The sequence below is a fragment of the Cricetulus griseus genome, chromosome X (genome assembly GCF_003668045.3).
Source record: "Cricetulus griseus strain 17A/GY chromosome X, alternate assembly CriGri-PICRH-1.0, whole genome shotgun sequence".
Classification (NCBI taxonomy): domain Eukaryota; kingdom Metazoa; phylum Chordata; class Mammalia; order Rodentia; family Cricetidae; genus Cricetulus; species Cricetulus griseus.
Genome location: NC_048604.1, coordinates 25,711,855 through 25,729,489, shown reverse-complemented (window position 1 = coordinate 25,729,489; position 17,635 = coordinate 25,711,855). Strand labels below are relative to the sequence as shown.

The following is a 17,635-nucleotide window of genomic DNA, read 5'->3' as shown; positions in this document are numbered from 1 at the left end:
GACTAACTACAGAGAATATTGTTAATTATACTAAAAGAGTATGGCCCGTGTTAAGGGATGCTCTAGATACTTTCTCAAGTAAAAACATATTTTGAATGTAAAATTTTTTTGAAGTCTTTACTTGCTTTTCTTTCCCTTTCTCTTTTGAGTCAGGTTTTCACTATTTAGCTCTGTCTGTCCTGAACACACTATGTAGACCAGGCTGGCTTTGAACCCATGTGTGTCTGTGTTCAAACTGGGAATTAAGGCCTGAGCCACTACATCCAGTGTCTTTACTCTCTACAAATAAAAATACATATAATTTGTTAAGGCCAGTTTAATTTTCTATTTTGAATATTTTACTATAGGAAAGAGGCTTAGCATCACTTAAAAGTAGTTTGGAAGTTATATCATTTGGCATGATTAATTAATTTTACGTTATAAGGCACATAAAAATTTTAAAACAAATTTGAAAGTTTTAGATTTAGATGTTCTGAGTTGAGGTCAGTTTTTTGCATCATGGAGAATATTTATTATCTCAGTATTTGGCCTCAACTTTATTATAAGGCACAACTGAAAAAATACATAATTTGTGTCAGATCTCTGTGAGTTTGAGGCCAGCTTTGTCAACATAGGGAGTTCCAGGACAGCCACAGTTACTTAGTGAGACATTGTCTCAAAAACAGTGCATTTTTCCTGTATATTCTTCTTTTATCATTGGTAGTTATTTCTATAGGTGTTAAAACCACTGTTTTAAATTTTGGTCACAGTAACTTTCTTTCAAATGTTGTTCATAGGTTTATTCTATAAACCAAATTAATAAGTTGACTTACATCTCATTAACAATGAGAGTAACTTTGATTTTATTTATTGTTCTTAAAACTTAGTGTTACATCTGAGATTCAGTATAACCTAGTTATTACTTTACTTTATGCCTTCTTTATTTAAACAGTTTGGGGTTTTCAAATGTTTTCTTAAGTTCAAGGCAATGTCTTAGAAATGACCTTAAAACTTTAGTTTTAAAATTTCTTGTCTTTGAAAGTACAAATGGTTTTGTTCTTATAGAATTAACATAAACTTAGTCTCATTGTCCAATAGTTTTCAGAGAGTAAACTCTAATTTGCATTAATTTCTTTTTCTAGTATTATAATGATTATGGAGATATCATCAAAGAAACAATGAGTAAAACAAGGCAAATTGACAAAATTCAATGTGCTAAGACCCTTATTCTCAGTTTGCAGCAGGTAAGACCGAGTATCCGCTTTGCTTAACATAATTACTGTCAATCACTAAAAATGTAATAATTGAAACTGGGCAGAGGATATGACAGACAATTCATAAAGTAGCAACACAAAATATTCAACCTATTCAGTAGTAGTACATGAAGTTTATACACACATGTGAAATGATTGACTCTGGCTAGTTGCCTCACTCATTACCTCATAACTTGAAATAAGAAAATTTTTATCTGAGAAATTTTCTTTTTCTTTTTTGTATGTCTATGTGGAGCATGTGTCCATAAATGTATATGTATGTATACACCTGTATGCAGTTATAAGTGTGGAGGCCCGACATTGATTCTCTTTTGAGTATTGTGTTCAATTATTTGCCTTACTGAGCTGGGGTTTCTCACTGATCCTGGACCTTGCTTAACCTAGGATTATAGGCAGAATTCCATATCCACTTGGGTTTTATATGGATGCTAGGATTTGAACTTTGATCCAGTAAGCCATATTCCAGTTTCCTTCCCCACTACACTGTGTGTGTGTGTGTGTGTGTGTGTGTGTGTGTGTGTGTGTGTGTGTACGTACAAACATGCCAAATTGTGCATATGCAGATCACAAGACAACTTGGGAGAGTTGGTTCTCTTCATTTACCTTGTAAGTTATGGGGATCAAATTAGATCATCAGGTGTGGTGACAAGACCTTTACTAATTAAAACATCTTGCTATTGTCTGTCTCACCTGTTGCCCAGGCTATCCTGTCCTGAAATTCCTTTTGTCTCAGCCTCCTGAGGGCTGGTGTTTTTAGAGGTCTGTGCCACTGTACGGAATAACACTGTTTAAGTATACAATATTTTTGTGGAACAAGAAAATGTGTGCGCACATCTTTATGTGGTTTTGTGTGTGGGGAGGGCACAGGGCCTTGTGCTTGTTAGGCAGATGCTCTCTACCACTCAGCCACATCCTTCTCTCTCTAGTAACTGTCTCATTGTTAATTGTGCTCTCTGTATTGTAAAGTTGATCTTTGGAACCTAATCATTTTAATTGATGGTTCCTATTCCACTGCTCTAGCTTGTGGCAGTAACCATTTTATTGTCAGTATCTTTGGCTTCAACTTGGTGAGGTTCTATTAAGTGTGACCATATGGTATTTGGTTTTCTATGCCTGCCTTATTTCACTTAATAGATTGTCTTCTGGGTTCATCCCATCTTTTGCAAATGGCATACAATTTGTACCTTTAAAAAATTTCTACCTTTCAAATGCTGAATAATAACTCTTTTTGTGTGTTTACATGCATATGTATGTGGTACATTACATGCTCCTTTATGTGTGGACAATGAAGTTAATTCTATTGTTAATGCTATTATATAGAAAACATAGGAGTGTTGATATCTCTTTGAAATAATAATTTTATTTTCCTTGGTATTTTAATAGTTGTATAATACTCCATTTTGTAGATGGACTATAATTTTTAAACCGAGATATTGAGGTCTTTTGTTACTTATAAATAGGACTAAATATTTTGTGCTTAGTATTGTACATAAATATTTCTTTTGGATCAAGTCTTTGGATTACAAGTTACAGGATATCAAAACTCAAAAGCTTTTGCTACTTTATTATGAAAGTTTGTGGTGCAAAGATTCACCACTTGGAGATAAGCAATACAGTGGCTAGCATTCGTGAGACTCTGGGTTTGATCACCATCACCACAAAAGCAGAGCATAGTTGTTTTTCCTTTCCTTATGTTGTAATACGTGTTTGTACCCAATTAATACCAACTGATGGGTATTTTAACAAAATTAACCTAAAGAGTTTGGAACACCAATAAAGATGGCTCTATTTTAAATATATGATATGATGCAATTATGCCCATTTTTGTATCATGGTTTTTTAAATCTGTGGTTTTGGTATTATTGATGTTATATATCATTTATCTAACTTATATTTTAATTGGAAAGTATGCCTGAAATATGTTAATTCATACTTATCAAAAATACTGACATTGTCTTTTTTTCAAACAGCTTTTTAATGAGATGATACAAGAGAATGGCTATAATTTCGATAGATCATCTTCAACATTTAGTGGTATAAAAGAACTTGCTCGACGTTTTGCTTTAACTTTTGGACTTGACCAATTGAAAACAAGAGAAGCCATTGCCATGCTACACAAGTAATCAATCTCCTAATACTTTGTTCAGTGTTTTATTTTTTATGCATCTTCTTTTTTGTCTAATCTTTTGTTTGTTTTGAATGGCTAATTTAGATTGTTTTATTATTTAGTTTATAAACCTCCCCTTTTTGGATTTTTTTTTTTATTTTAAAACAATCTTTTCTCATTTTACATACCAATCCCAGTTCTTACTCCCTTCCCTCCTTCGGCTCTCTCCAGCTTTAAAAAGTTCTTAAATTTTAAGAATGTATTACATGTTGGGTGGTGATGGTGCACACCTTTAATCCCAGCATTTGGGAGACAGAGGCAGGCGGATCTCTGTGATCCAAGTCCAGCCTGGTCTACAGAGTTCAAGGACAGCCAGGGCTACACAGAAACCGTGTCTCAACCTCCCCCCCCACCTCAAAAAAAACCATTACAGTGGGTCCTCCCACCCTTTATAAATACATGTGTGAGCATGAGCTTATGCGTGGGCACACTCGTTCAGAAGAAAGTCAGAACAAACTAAGCTCAAAGTCACCATCCTTCAGAATGCTTTGAAACAAGGTCTGTGCTTGGCCTGGGCCTCAGCACTTAAGCTATATTAATTGAATTGCACACAACTTACTCCCTTTTTCCTTTTCTTTATCACTCTCCAACTTTAATTCACTCTCTAACTTTACCTTGTTGTATGCCTTTTGATACATTAGTAATAATTTTAGGTAAAAATGTAATAATCATAAAGAGTAATAAGAAGTAAATTTTTTCATGTGATAAATAGCCTTTCTTTTTTGTAAATTTTTCTTGTAATACATCTTGACCTCAGCTTTCCCTCCTTATACTCCTCCCATTCTCTCCAGCCTCCTCCTTCATGTCTCTTCAGAAAAGAGCAGGCCTCCCAGGAATATCCACGGAACGTGGCATAACAAGATACAATAAGACCAGGCACAAAGCCTCATACTGAGGCTGGACAGGGCAATCCAGTAGGAGGAAAAGGGTCCCAAGAGCAGATGAAAGAGTCAGAAATCCCCCCACTCCCTTTGTTAGTAGTCCCACAAAAACACCAACCAGAACATAGACACAGAGGACCTAGTGCGGACCCATGGATAGCCTGCTTTCCTTCCCAGTTTTCTCTTCATTGTTTTTCTTCCTTGTTAAATTTTGATAACGCACAAAGGTGATTGTTATCTTGATCAATTGTGGTATTTATTATGACATTAATGTGGTTAAAATGGGCCTTGATTAGAGTTTTTTTTTTTTAAAAAAAAACGCTTTCAGTTAGTCATAAGTAGGCATTATCCACTTTTATATGCTTTATGAAAAAACGTGGTAACATTGTTGATTTGTATGTGCAAGAATTTGGGCTTTTTTTTTTTTTTTTGGTTTTTCGGGACAGGGTTTCTCTGTGTAGCTTTGGAGCCTATTCTGGCACTTGCTCTGGAAACCAGGCTGGCCTCGAACTCACAGAAATCCACCTGCCTCTGCCTCCCGAGTGCTGGGATTAAAGGCGTGCGCCACCAACGCAATTTGGGCTATTTTTATGGGAAAGAATATTTGAGTACAGAACATATGCTGAACTTTTTTTTTAATTTATTTATTAGTTCTAGTTAGGGAACAAGCTTGTTTCACATGTAAGTCCCTTCTCCCTCTCCCTCCCCTCACCCCCATCCCTCCTCCCCACCCCCAGCCTACCCCCCACCCCATCCACCCACCACTCCCCAGGCAGGGTAGGGCCCTCAACGGGGGCTCTGCAAAGTCCACCAAATCTTCCTGTGCTGGTCCTGGGCCCTTCCCCATGTGTCCAGGGCCAGAGTGTATCCCTTCACGTGGGATGGGGTCCCAAAGTCCCCTCCTGCACCAGGGAAAAACACTAATCCACCACCAGAGGCCTCCCTATTGACATCCATGTTCAGGGGTCTGGATCAGTCTTGTACTGGCCTCCCCGACAGCATCTGGGGTCAATCATATGCTGAACTTTTTGACATACTTTTGTAATCCCAGGATTTGGGAGGCCTAAGCAGAATTGCAAGTTCCACTCCAGTCTATGTTATAAAAAGAAACCATGTAAAAAACACCAGAAAAGAATGTAGATTAAACCAAACCACATTCAGCTGATGGCTATCTGGTGTGTGTGTGTGTGTGTGTGTGTGTGTGTGTGTGTGTGTGTGTGTGTGAGAGATATGTTGTGTTAGAATGACATGGTGATACTCTTTGATTTTTAGATAATTTGCAACTAAGTAAACATCACGATATTTCATTCTTTCATTTCCTTTACAGAGATGGCATAGAGTTTGCTTTTAAGGAGCCTAATCCACAAGGGGAGAGCCACCCACCTTTAAACTTGGCATTTCTTGATATTCTCAGTGAATTTTCTTCTAAACTGCTCCGACAAGATAAAAGAACAGTGTATGTATTTGCTAGAAATGTCTAGCTTAACTACTTCTGATATTCAGATAAACAACTGTTACACTTGATTTCTTTGGGGCACACCTCTGTAGCATTATATTAATTTATAAAAACTTTCTACTTGCCCTCATCAGTTTTCTACCTTTCACTATATTCTGTCCATAGTACTGCACTTTAGTATTGTGAGCTCCACTCCCAGTGTTTTTGTGACTATTGAGGTATAACTTGAGTGCTTGTGAATTCTTTGCTGAATTCTTGCTCTAGCCCAACTGAGGAGGTAGTTAGCATTTACAGGACAATAATATTGACAATTCATCAGGCTTATCCTGTTTCAGTATGTTTCTTGGAATGTGGCTGTTCTGCAAAGCAAAACTACTTTTTTCCCTTTAACTAACTCTTCCTGTCCTCATTTTAATATTTAAAGAAATTTCTGTGTGATAATTTACTAAAATTGTGGCTATTGAGATATAAGACTTTCTAGTGCCTGCCCTCACCCCCAGCTCCTTGAGGTATAAGGGTGTAGAAAATTAGAACTACTCTATAGTTGAACAATAACATTTGCAATTTTAAAGCAGACAAAACTCAATGTTTACTTCGAAGCTTGTATTTGTTGAATGGGAAGAGAAACAGTAAGTATTTTCAAGGGTATGGAATATGAGTATGTAGATTCCATGAGTACATTCATTTGTAATAGAGATTCAACAGTATTATTGGTTTCTGTGCAATTTCTTGTATATGAATTGATTGTAATGAAAAATTGCATTGCCTGGGTGCAATGTCCTGTGTGCCTGTTGACCTAGCTGTTTGGGGATTTGGGGGACTAAGACAGAAAGATTCGAGAGCAGCCTAGGCAACATAGTGAGATGTTTTTTTAAGTCATTTTAATATTATATTTATTTATTATATGTGTATGCACTTAACACATTGGCCACAATACACATATGGAGGTCAAAATACAACCTGTGAATGATTGTACTTTCTTTCTGCTCTCTGGGTCCCTAGCATTAAACTCAGATCATCTCAGCCTTGGCAACAAGTTCCTTTGCCTGATGTCTCCAACCCTAGGCAATGCCCTTCAAAGAGAAATCTTAGACCATTACTCAGAGAAATGCTGATTAAACGTGGTATTTCCTGTGCAACAGATGATCAGAACTGAATTGCTCTGATAGGGTTAAATTTTTTTAAGGATATAGAGCAATAGAACTGTTTCTGCATCATTGGTGACATAAATTGCCACATGATTAGTTTTGGAATGATCTGACATTAGTAGAGTTTAGGTTTCTTTCTATCTGTCTCCAGGCTGAGTCACTTCATTCATATACTGTAGAAAAATCTTTGAACCATGCATATAATAAGAACTGTTAAAGAACAGTGAATGTTAAATTGTTTGAATATGGAAATGTCAAAATAGCCTCTCCTTCTCCTAGGATATGCACCATATGACTCATGTTATGGAACATAGTCCAAACTGATGGATTTAAAAGACTATAATGTTGAGTACAAACAAGAAAGCTTATAGATAACTATATGTTTTCTGAATATGTATAATGGACTTATATATGAAAAAGTCAGCTTAGTGGAAACCCAGGGGCGGAGAAGCAGAGAAACAGGAGTGGCTTCCACGAGGCTACTCATTTGTTTGTTTGTGGAGGTGTTTTTTTGTTTGGGGTGCAAGCACATGAGGTGTATAGGCGCATACATGTCTGTGTGGAGGCAGAGCAATCTGTTGGGTGTCTTCCTTTGGACAAGGTTTCTCAACCCTGTTGTCCACCAAACTCTAATAATTCCCCTGTCTCTATTCCCCAGTGCTAGAGTTGGAACCATGCCCAGCTTTATATGTAAGTGAGTTCCAGGGCATTTGAACTCAGGGCCACATGATGGCTGCCCGAGTACTCTTGGCTCACTGAACATGTCCGTAGCCTGGAGGCACCTCATTGTTAATTCTGTTAAGGGATATGCTGGGTATGGAGCTCCATACCCAGTTAGTTTATTTCGGCTCAAATGTTGATTCTTATTTCAGTCTGGTATTGGTTTCCAATATTGTAGCCAGTTAGGCTACAGTGAAGAATACTGTAGTATTAAGTATGGTTGAAGTATATTATAACCCAAAAGATATATTGGATGGCCTTTTTTTATTATGCTGATAAATCTAAATTGATTAGAATTATTTATTCCAGTTACTACAAATATCTGAATTTTACAGTACAGTTAGTTGATAAGTTTGTCTAAGCTTAATGTGGCCTTTCTTAACTTCTAGTGTCATACATACCCTGGGATCCAAATCATGATGACACTGACATTTTTATGATTATGGTCACATTAGTTTGTCTTATCATGTCTTTATTTACTTCATTTAAAATGCTTGGCACAAAGTAATCACATGAATAGTAGTTAAATTTTAGTGTTAGAATTTTCCATAGAAAACCTTAAGGTAATTTGGATTCAAGTGTTTTCCACCAAGCTTACGTTTTATAGAAAGGGAATGTATATGCTTATTTAGTACCAAGGACATAGCAGCTGTTCAACAAATGTCAAGCTGGAATACTGTCAAGTATTTCATTTCATTTCATTTGAGGATTCTGTGGACACTTCTCTTTATTGTGCTGCTGGTGTTGAGATTAAGTAAGAAAGTATTAGGCTCAGGCTCTTATGAGGAAGTGTTGTTTGAACTAGCAGCTCTGTGCATCAAAGTTAATGGTTTCTACTTCTTTTTTAAGGTATGTTTATTTGGAAAAGTTCATGACCTTCCAGATGTCACTCCGAAGAGAAGATGTATGGCTTCCTCTGATGTCTTACCGAAATTCTTTGCTAGCTGGTGGTGATGATGATACCATGTCAGTCATTAGTGGAATGAGCAGTCGGGGTTCAACCGTACGGAGTAAAAAATCAAAACCATCCACAGGAAAACGGAAAGTTGTTGAAGGCATGCAACTTGCTCTCCGTAAGCACATAGTTAATACTGTTAAATTTTCTTCTTACTGTTGACCAACTGGATTGTTATTAAGAGACACCTTGCTTTTCATGTGATGTATGATACTCAATAGTAGCTTTACAGTGTGTCAATTATGCATAAATGTGCTGTTTTAACCATTTTATGTCCATGGCAGTCAATTCTGTCAACTCTTCCAGGCACATTCTCCCTTTGTAGATGAGAAGTAATCCAGATAGATTGTTACCTTTTAATCCCTATTCTGTACTATATGCACATGAAAGTGGTTCCAGTATGAGATCAGATCATTTTGTTGCAGCAGAACATTCAAAGAAAGCTGTAATATAACCTCTGAATTTCTGTTCAGAAATAATAAAATAATTGTGAAGAACATGATAGAAATTAAAAGTGATATTTGTCCTAGGTAGAAATGCATTATACTTTGTGGTGTTGGAATCCTAGCATCCCAAAAGTGCCTCAGTTTAGACCTAGGGAAAATGTTCTTTTCTCAGTAGCTTTTAAGCAACTTAGTATAGTTGTCAAGATTTTTTGTAGTTATGGGTGCTGAGAAACAGTCTTTAGATTTGACATAGTAAGGATATGGTGCCTAAAGGCTGGTGGCTTCATTTGTATGGAAGCATCTTCACTTACATAACTGACTTCACCTGGATTGTTTCTCAAAACCCTTTTAGATTGTCTCCATATCAGTATCTCACTAAGCTCCAAGAGCTGTTACTCTAAAAGAAGATGTGGAAGCTTCCAGTGTAAGGCCCCAGCTTGGAAACTGGTGTTGCCAAACTCCTTTAATATTTTGTTGGCTAGGAAATCAGTAGAGATTCCAGGGAAAGGATACATGCCTTCACCTCATCTTTTGTTTTGTTTTTCATGAGACAGAGCCTTGTTTTATATCCCAAGCTGGTCTTGAACTCATGAATCTCTTCTCCATGTTTTCCAAGGGATGGGACTAGAGAAGTGTACCACTGTAGAGTGTGCAGCACTCAAATTTGATTGCTAGATGATTTCAGTGTCTTTTGTCTAATCATAACCTGTAACTTGTCCAATTTTAGAATTTTAGGCCTGGCTATAAAGTCCCAGCATATCTGCAGCCGAGGGAAGAACCCTGAAATTGGAATGTGATGCTTTATAAGAAACTATAAGAAGTATCATTTTTAGTAGACATGTTAGCAAATTATAATCTTGAATATGATTATAAATTTCAAAAATCGTTTCTTTGACTTTTTAACAATTTGTGTTGTGTCACTAAGTTATTCCTTTATATTCTGTGCAACACTTTCATGCATTGGTACTTATATAACATCTTACAAATAGATTATTAAATGAAATGAAATTTTTATAGACAATATAAATGATCTTTTTAGGTATTGGATAGCTATATATAAATTGCAATTAATAAATGAGTGGAAGAGGTGGGTGGTGGTGGTGCATGCTTTTAATGCCAGTGCCTGGGAGGCAGAGGCAGGGGGATCACTATGAGTTTGAGACCAGCCGGGTCTACAATGTGAGTTCTAGGACTGCCAAGAGCTGTCTAGAGAAACCCTGTCTTGAAAAACAAAACAAAATGTAAATTAGTGTATATAGATAAGGGAAAGGAAGGATAAATGCCAGGTCAATGGAACATGACCCTGAACTTAGTAGAACTCAAAATAATCTTACTATATTGTATTACATGCAGTTATGTCTCATCCCTCAAGTACTTGGGTATGAGCACATTTATCCTCAAAACAGTATACATGTGCATGAATTGTGTGCACACTCAGTCTTGTAGTAAAAGAACTCTCTTCCGAATTCATAGTAACTAGTTTTACCGTACTATTAACTCAATGACACTGACATGTGAATTTGTCATTTGTAATCATGGGGATACCTATTTTTGTCTGGAGGGGGTAGATTTTACAGGTGTGACTTTTTAATAGTCCACTACTTAACTTATATATAGACTTGTGTTTTCTTTGACATTAAGCTCTTAAAATGGAATCATCCTATAGACTGAAAACCACCCTTCTTACTAATCCCCATCCTCAATACCAAATTGGATTTCTCCAAGCAACATGGCTTACTCTCCTATCTGGCCTATTACCCTTTAACTAACCTTCCTATTAAGTCTACCAACCATACTACTACCATAGTCACTAAAACATGTAACTCACCAAATTGCTTCATTTTCTTCAAGCTGTTAGCAACGGTTGGTTCATTGTCACCTTAACTCAGATCACAAAATGTTCTATACATTAATTCCTCTTTTGTTTGGTTGCATTGGATTTTGAAACGCAATTTCACTTTGAACTTCTGCTCTTTTCACCTTGTCCTGAATGCTGATAATTGCAGCCTCCCTACCATGCCCACGGCTACAGGTTGAAACCTGCTTCTTTATCCAGTCTCATCTTACTCCTTAAATCTTCACATCCATATAGCAGCAAGGTATTAGTTTGAACCAACAGATTAATATGATTTGCTCATTGCCTCCGTGATCAACCTAGAGAATCTTTCCGAGTGCAGATGCTTCCTGCTCTTGCTTACTATTTCTTGTGGGCAGCTGTCTCTAATCTGTCACTACTCCCGTGCCCTATGTATTCCTTTTCTCCTAACACTTACCATACTATGTTGTCATTTGCTTACCTGTTCTTTCTTCACAAACAGACTGGAGGGCTGAACATACATACCTTTGTGTGACCCAGGTTCTAGCTCTAGAATGTGGAAGCAACCAGATGTTTGTTGTTTTAAATGAGTTACAGATTCCTCCAGATGAGTTACATACAATTAGTAGCCAAACTTGATTGCTGTCAATTTTCTCTTCCAGCTGAAGAAAGCAGCAGTAGTGACAGTATGTGGCTAAGCAGAGAGCAAACACTGCATACCCCTGTTATGATGCAGACGCCACAGCTCACCTCCACTATCATGAGAGAACCTAAAAGATTGCGGCCTGAGGATAGCTTCATGAGTGTCTATCCAATGCAGACAGAACACCATCAAACTCCTCTTGATTATAAGTAAGTACATTCGATCATTTTCTTTACTAGAACTTTATTAATTACATAGAAAAAAGTTAAGTTAAAAGAAGAATAAAATTCTCCTTGAAGCACGCAGGTAACATGGATGTTAGCTCAAAGACAGCAAGAGGAAGCAAGGCAACAGCAGGAGAGAGCAGCAATGAGCTATGTTAAACTGCGAACTAATCTTCAGCATGCCATGTAAGTGAGAGTGCCTTATTGTCTGAGTCTAGGAAGTTCACTAATTCATCTTAACATACGTTAATGTGTGCCGTATCTACAATTTCAGCAAGCTCTCTAGAGTAACTAAGCTGAAATAATCAAGGAACTAGAATTTGGTCTTTCCAACAGAAATAGAAAATGTTTCAAGTCAAATATTAACTAGCTAGCCAAAGGACCAATCATACTTAGATTGATCTGTTGGAAAAATATAAATATGAATCCTTGTTTATTTTGGTACACAGAAGTAAAAATACATTTGTGTTACATCTTAATTATATTCCCATCTTAGTTCAGGTCCTCATCTTTCACCTGAACTATTGTAATTAGCTTTCTAACTGGTTTTCTTCCTTTAAACTCCCACCCATTTATCCGCTCACCAAACCTCTCCCTTCACACTTTCTACCACTCCATCATTCACACTACCATCCAGAATTAGAATTTTAGAATAAAAATCTTACCATGTAACTTTCTTACTTAGAACTTTTCCATGGCTTCCCATTGCCTGCTGGATAAAGTTCAGTTTCTTAGTTCATGGCATGCAAAATCTTTCAAAATATGCCTCCTGCCTCCATTTTAGTATATCACATCTCATTACCTGTAAACTTATAAAATCATGGTGAAAACAGGCTTAAGTGCCACCTTAAGTGAAACTGTAATCATCTATGACCCCATAACACTGTATATTTGTATTTCTTACAGCATTTGCCATATTGTATTGTAATTATTTGTGTATTGCAATTTTGTCCATTTCTCTAGACTGTGAGCTCCTCAAGAGCAGGGACCTCATTCATTGCTTGGTAGAGCTTGACACATAGAAAACGCTAAGCAAATGTTTCTGGAATGAGTCAATGTTCATTGCTTAAAATTTGTTCTTGCTTTGTTTTTACTGACTTCTGTATGGGAACTTGATAAATACTTGAGAAATTTTCATGAAATTGCTGACAAGTAGATTGAGATCATGCTTTATATACATGGCAAAAATGTTATTCTAATTATTTTAAGTTTGAAAGCATTGTAACATATTGTATTTTTTTAAACTTGGGAGATAGTGATTGTTACCTCTTTTAAAATTTATATTTTGTTTTATGTTGTTGACTTTAAGAATTTGCCACATGAATGGTGGAATGTAAATATTCACTCTAGTTATCCCTGTAGTGGTTTTATGACCTTCTATGGATGCACTAAATATGTGCCATTATGACTTGTCTTCTCTGGTTGTTATCTGCATTAGCACTTGGTTTTGTCCTGTTTCTCTTGCTATATTGTCCTTATTTTGTATTTTACTTCATGCTTGATTGATCCTACAACTGAGTCCTTAGTTTCCAATTAAACATCATCCAAGCAGTTCAGAATTCTGCCATATAATTATTTGGTTTATATTTGTCCTCTAAAAACTTGGCACCAGTCCTCAAGATCTTTGTGATCTAGAACATCTCATTATTCAGTACCATTTTCATTATTCTTTTTGTTTGCAATTTGGTTTGGTTCTTGGTTGTAGGCAATCTCCCGACAACTAAAAGTGATTGTCTGAGTTAAACAGCTATTACTGGAGGATACTTTTGGTGGTTGTACCATAAATGGTTGGTTGCCGGAAACATTAAAGTACTTTTGCTTTACAATGATTTTTCTTTCATTAATGTACCTACCCTGTAACTAGAATAATTTCTGAATTACATTTTCCTCCATAGTTTATATCATATATACCTTCAGTGTATTGTAAAGGAAATATAGAATGGATTTCTGGTTTTTGATTATATGATCTGCAAAACACACAGATTGCCTTTGCTTTTATTTTCACAAAAGTACAATAAAATTGTCTTTTATTATCCAGAATTATTATGCCTGACATTATCATATTTGTTCAGAAAGCCTGAATCAGATATTGTGATCCACTACAGTATTGTATACATTGAAACTACTTAAATAATGTAGGTTTTGGTGAGTGGTTTTGGGGATCTGAGGGATCTTTGGAAAGAAAAGACAGTAATGTCAGCCAAACTGGAAGGGAAGAAGTCACATGCAAATTCACCACTGGGCTGCCTACTTTATGCTGATCTGGGCTCATTTGTGAACTTAGTTTATTTTCCCTGTAATTATATGAAAAACACAGCTTTTGATCTTGATGTTATTTTTCATTTTATATAAAGTATTGGCTTTGAGTTTCATAGTATGAAAGAATTCAGCTTTGAGCATTAAGTGTTCATTTTTATGAGGCAAAATGAATTCTCTTGGTGTGCCCTTAAAGCATTTGATGCATACATTGTAATGTGTATCATGTTGTCACGTTTATCTGCTTTCCTGTAGTATACTGTAAGCTCCTTGAGGGCAGGAATCATATTTTACTCACTTTTTTCGTCCATAGGACACAATAGCAGCCTGCCATGGAGTAGGTGTCATGTGAGTGTGTGAATGAATGTATGACTGGTATACATATTTGGCACTGAATGAATGAGTAATGATTAACATCAGTGTTATGTATAATTAGAATATATGCATTCTGAAAATGTCTTTTCTTTGGTCTGTTTTATGTTTATTTATTAATTTGTACCCTGCCTACTTTCAAAAAGGATTTGAGGTATCTGCTCTGTTTACATGTGGAAAATTCTCATTGAACATTGTACATGGCATATCAGAAGTAACAAACTAAATGTATTGAAGTAATGTAGAATAAACAAGTCTTTAGTATTTTTAAACATTGGGATTTTGACACCATTGATGACATGATCAATGCCTAATCATTCTCCCTGGCCTTTAATTCCATCATTTTCCATTCTACTCGAATATAGAAAGCTACATACTTGCTGCCTATCTATCAGTAGTCATGACATTGGTTCAGATCTTTACCTTGTTTTATATTTCTCTAGTCGGCGTGGTACAAGCCTAATGGAAGATGATGAAGAGCCAATTGTTGAAGATGTCATGATGTCCTCAGAAGGGCGGATTGAGGATCTTAATGAGGGAATGGACTTTGACACCATGGATATAGACTTGGTAAGAAACATCCAGAAGCAAGAAAATATTTCCTCTTTAAATCCTTTGAAAAAGAAAGTTGGCATTTCTTAGAGAAAGATTAAAAATTAAGTTCTACAAAAACGTTAAAGTTCCTTTCAGGGATTTAAGTGTATGAGAAGGGATTGAGGCATGTGTGCGGCTGCTGGTGAGGGTGTTAGATCTTAGTTTGATGAATCTGTACCACATAAGAAAACAGATTCTTCCTATATACAACATTTATAGTAGATACTGTTTTCTTTAAGGTTATTTTCAATCCATTGGCTGTTTTCAGAAAATGATTACCACAACATTCTCATTCTCTCTCTCTCACAAACACACACAGAGTTGTTCTGGGTCAGGAACATGGAAGGGTACATAATTTAAGATTAAAGTTATTTGTTTAAGTGTAAAATGCTGATTACATGGGAAGTCCAAGGTATAGTAATATTGGTTAATAAGTTAAATAGGCTGAATATACAGATTGAGTAAATAGATGGTCTCAGCTGGGCAATGGTGGCCCATACCTTTAGTACCAGCACTTAGGAGACAGGAAGGAAGATCTTGGAGTTCAAGGCCAGCCTGGTGTGTAGAGCAAGTTCCAGGACAGCCAGAGCTATGCAGAGAAAACAAGCAATAATGTTTTGAATTGTCTTAAGGCATATTATTAACTTGGTTGCAAGGTTGAGCAAAAGTTCAGTTTCTGAAGGCAAGAAGCAGGTTTTTAAAAAAATATTCTAACAATTTGAAATAATAAATTGTGCATTTATATTTGATATTAATTTAATAGTGTATAGGATTATAAGGGACTTTATTTTGCTTATTTTAATTTGACTACAAAAATCAAATAATACTCAGTGTTTACATACTAAGTTTTTAAAGTTATTGAGTATATTAAGTACCATCACTTTCTAATTTTTCATTTCCAAATATAGTATATTCTTGGTTGAAATCTTGAGGCAGACTTTCCTATTGTAATTAAATTAACATTACTTGAAACTTGAGAAGGTAAATACATACAAAATTTTCTAAAAATAAGTTACATATGGTTATGTTATATGCAATATGCTTATATTCCTTTTTTTACATGGGAAGTAAGTTTTTTGGGGGGAGAGGGAGAAAGAGAGAAGAGACAGAGATCTGTCTGCCTCCTCAGAGATTGCAGAAAGAGAGAGACAATATGCTTATATTTTGGCAACAGTCTCATTGAACTTTGTGAGATAAACTGAGATGATATTAAAGCTTAAAAAGTTAACTTACCCAAGGAGAAGAAATCCTATAATTCATAAAGCTGAATTTATAGCAGGACAAGTCCCTGTGGTATTTTATGTACTACTGAGTATTCTCCTTGAAAGAAAGAACTGCTGTTTCCCTTTATGGTGTCTTTCAAGGAAAATGATACTAGAAGAGTGGTTTTGTGTGTGTGTGAGAGAGAGAGAGGGAGAGGGAGGTGGGGGGGGGGTTATAAGATCCGGGTTTCTGTGTGTAACAGCCCTGGCTGTCATGAAACTTGCTTTGTAGACTAGGCTGGTCTTGAACTCACAGAGATCTGCTTGCCTCTGCCTCCAGAGTGCTAAGGTTAAAGCCAACTTTCTCTTTTCTTTCCTTAGCCACCATCGAAGAATAGACGGGAGAGAACAGAACTGAAGCCTGATTTCTTTGATCCAGCTTCAATTATGGATGAATCAGTAGGTTTAATTTAAATATGCCCCAGGATTTTTAAATCAAAACTTTAGGCAGTGATCTGATGAAGTAATGATAAGCGTGAAAAATACTTTGAAATTCTTGACCAACTGGTTTTTGAATGTTAAGCACTTAGACCTGTCTTGTAGATTTTGGTTGCCTGTTGAAGAATTTCAAATGAGGGAATGATATGAATCAGAATTATAAATTATCTCAGCAAGAATTCTTTGGCATTTATGGGTGGGCAGAATAAATAGGGGAATAATTATAATAAAAAGGCCTGATGAAAATTGATAACATACAACTGAGAGTAATAGCAGACACCTGTTATGGGTACAATTTGGAAACTGAAAGAGTATCATGAGGTCAAGGCCAGTGTCGACCACATTCTCTCAGAAAGAAAACAAGGATTTTGATAGTGAAGAATGAGATTGAGGTGTAATAGAATGAGATCTAGGTTATAATATTTTTGCTGGCATCTCCAGATAGGTATTTCTGTTACTTTAATACTTCTTGCATTCTTTCATTGGGATAATTCCACTGGTATAGTAAGATAGGTTAGTAAATGTCCTGGCCTGAATGGACTGCAGTGCTTGAGGCAGTGGCAAGTCTCTTCATTTTGAGTTCTGCCTAACAGGATAGTTAGTTTTGTCAAATAATTTGCATGTCTTTCCATCTCACCCATTCATGCTGCTTCTTCCCTATACTAGCTTGGGTAACTATTGTTCTATCCTCTGAGGTAGTATTATCTTCTACTTACCCATTTCCTTGCCCTGGTTGACCTTATAACCTGCTTCCAGACAGATACTGGAAATGTTTTGACAAATCAAGTCATCTAATATATTTCTAATTGGTTGTTTGACATGAAAGCACTATAGAGAAGTGCATATAGATCTAACCCTAACCCTTGAACAGAGCTTCTTATTTATTTGTTATGTGATGCTGGTAGTTGATGTTGGGCCTTACATGTGCTAGGTAAATGCCTTATCACTGAGCTATATTTCAGCCCCTCGGGAGAGATCTTTTCAAAAATCATTCATTCTCGATT

General features: G+C 36.2%; 1 protein-coding gene across 4 annotated transcripts in view; it reads left to right on the top strand.

Annotated features, from left to right (window-relative positions):
• Stag2 (stromal antigen 2) overlaps positions 1 to 17,635 on the top strand; it is a 139,124-nt gene that overhangs the window by 116,691 nt on the left and 4,798 nt on the right. For 3 of the 4 annotated variants that reach the window (XM_027433515.2, XM_027433514.2, XM_027433516.2), the window contains exons 26-33: positions 1,122 to 1,223; positions 3,224 to 3,372; positions 5,629 to 5,757; positions 8,475 to 8,698; positions 11,505 to 11,694; positions 11,785 to 11,895; positions 14,781 to 14,907; positions 16,515 to 16,592. In XM_027433515.2, the coding sequence (XP_027289316.1) occupies positions 1,122 to 1,223; positions 3,224 to 3,372; positions 5,629 to 5,757; positions 8,475 to 8,698; positions 11,505 to 11,694; positions 11,785 to 11,895; positions 14,781 to 14,907; positions 16,515 to 16,592 (1,110 nt within the window). The remainder of the gene's footprint in view (positions 1 to 1,121; positions 1,224 to 3,223; positions 3,373 to 5,628; positions 5,758 to 8,474; positions 8,699 to 11,504; positions 11,695 to 11,784; positions 11,896 to 14,780; positions 14,908 to 16,514; positions 16,593 to 17,635) is intronic. The other variant, XM_027433518.1, reaches the window with a different exon arrangement.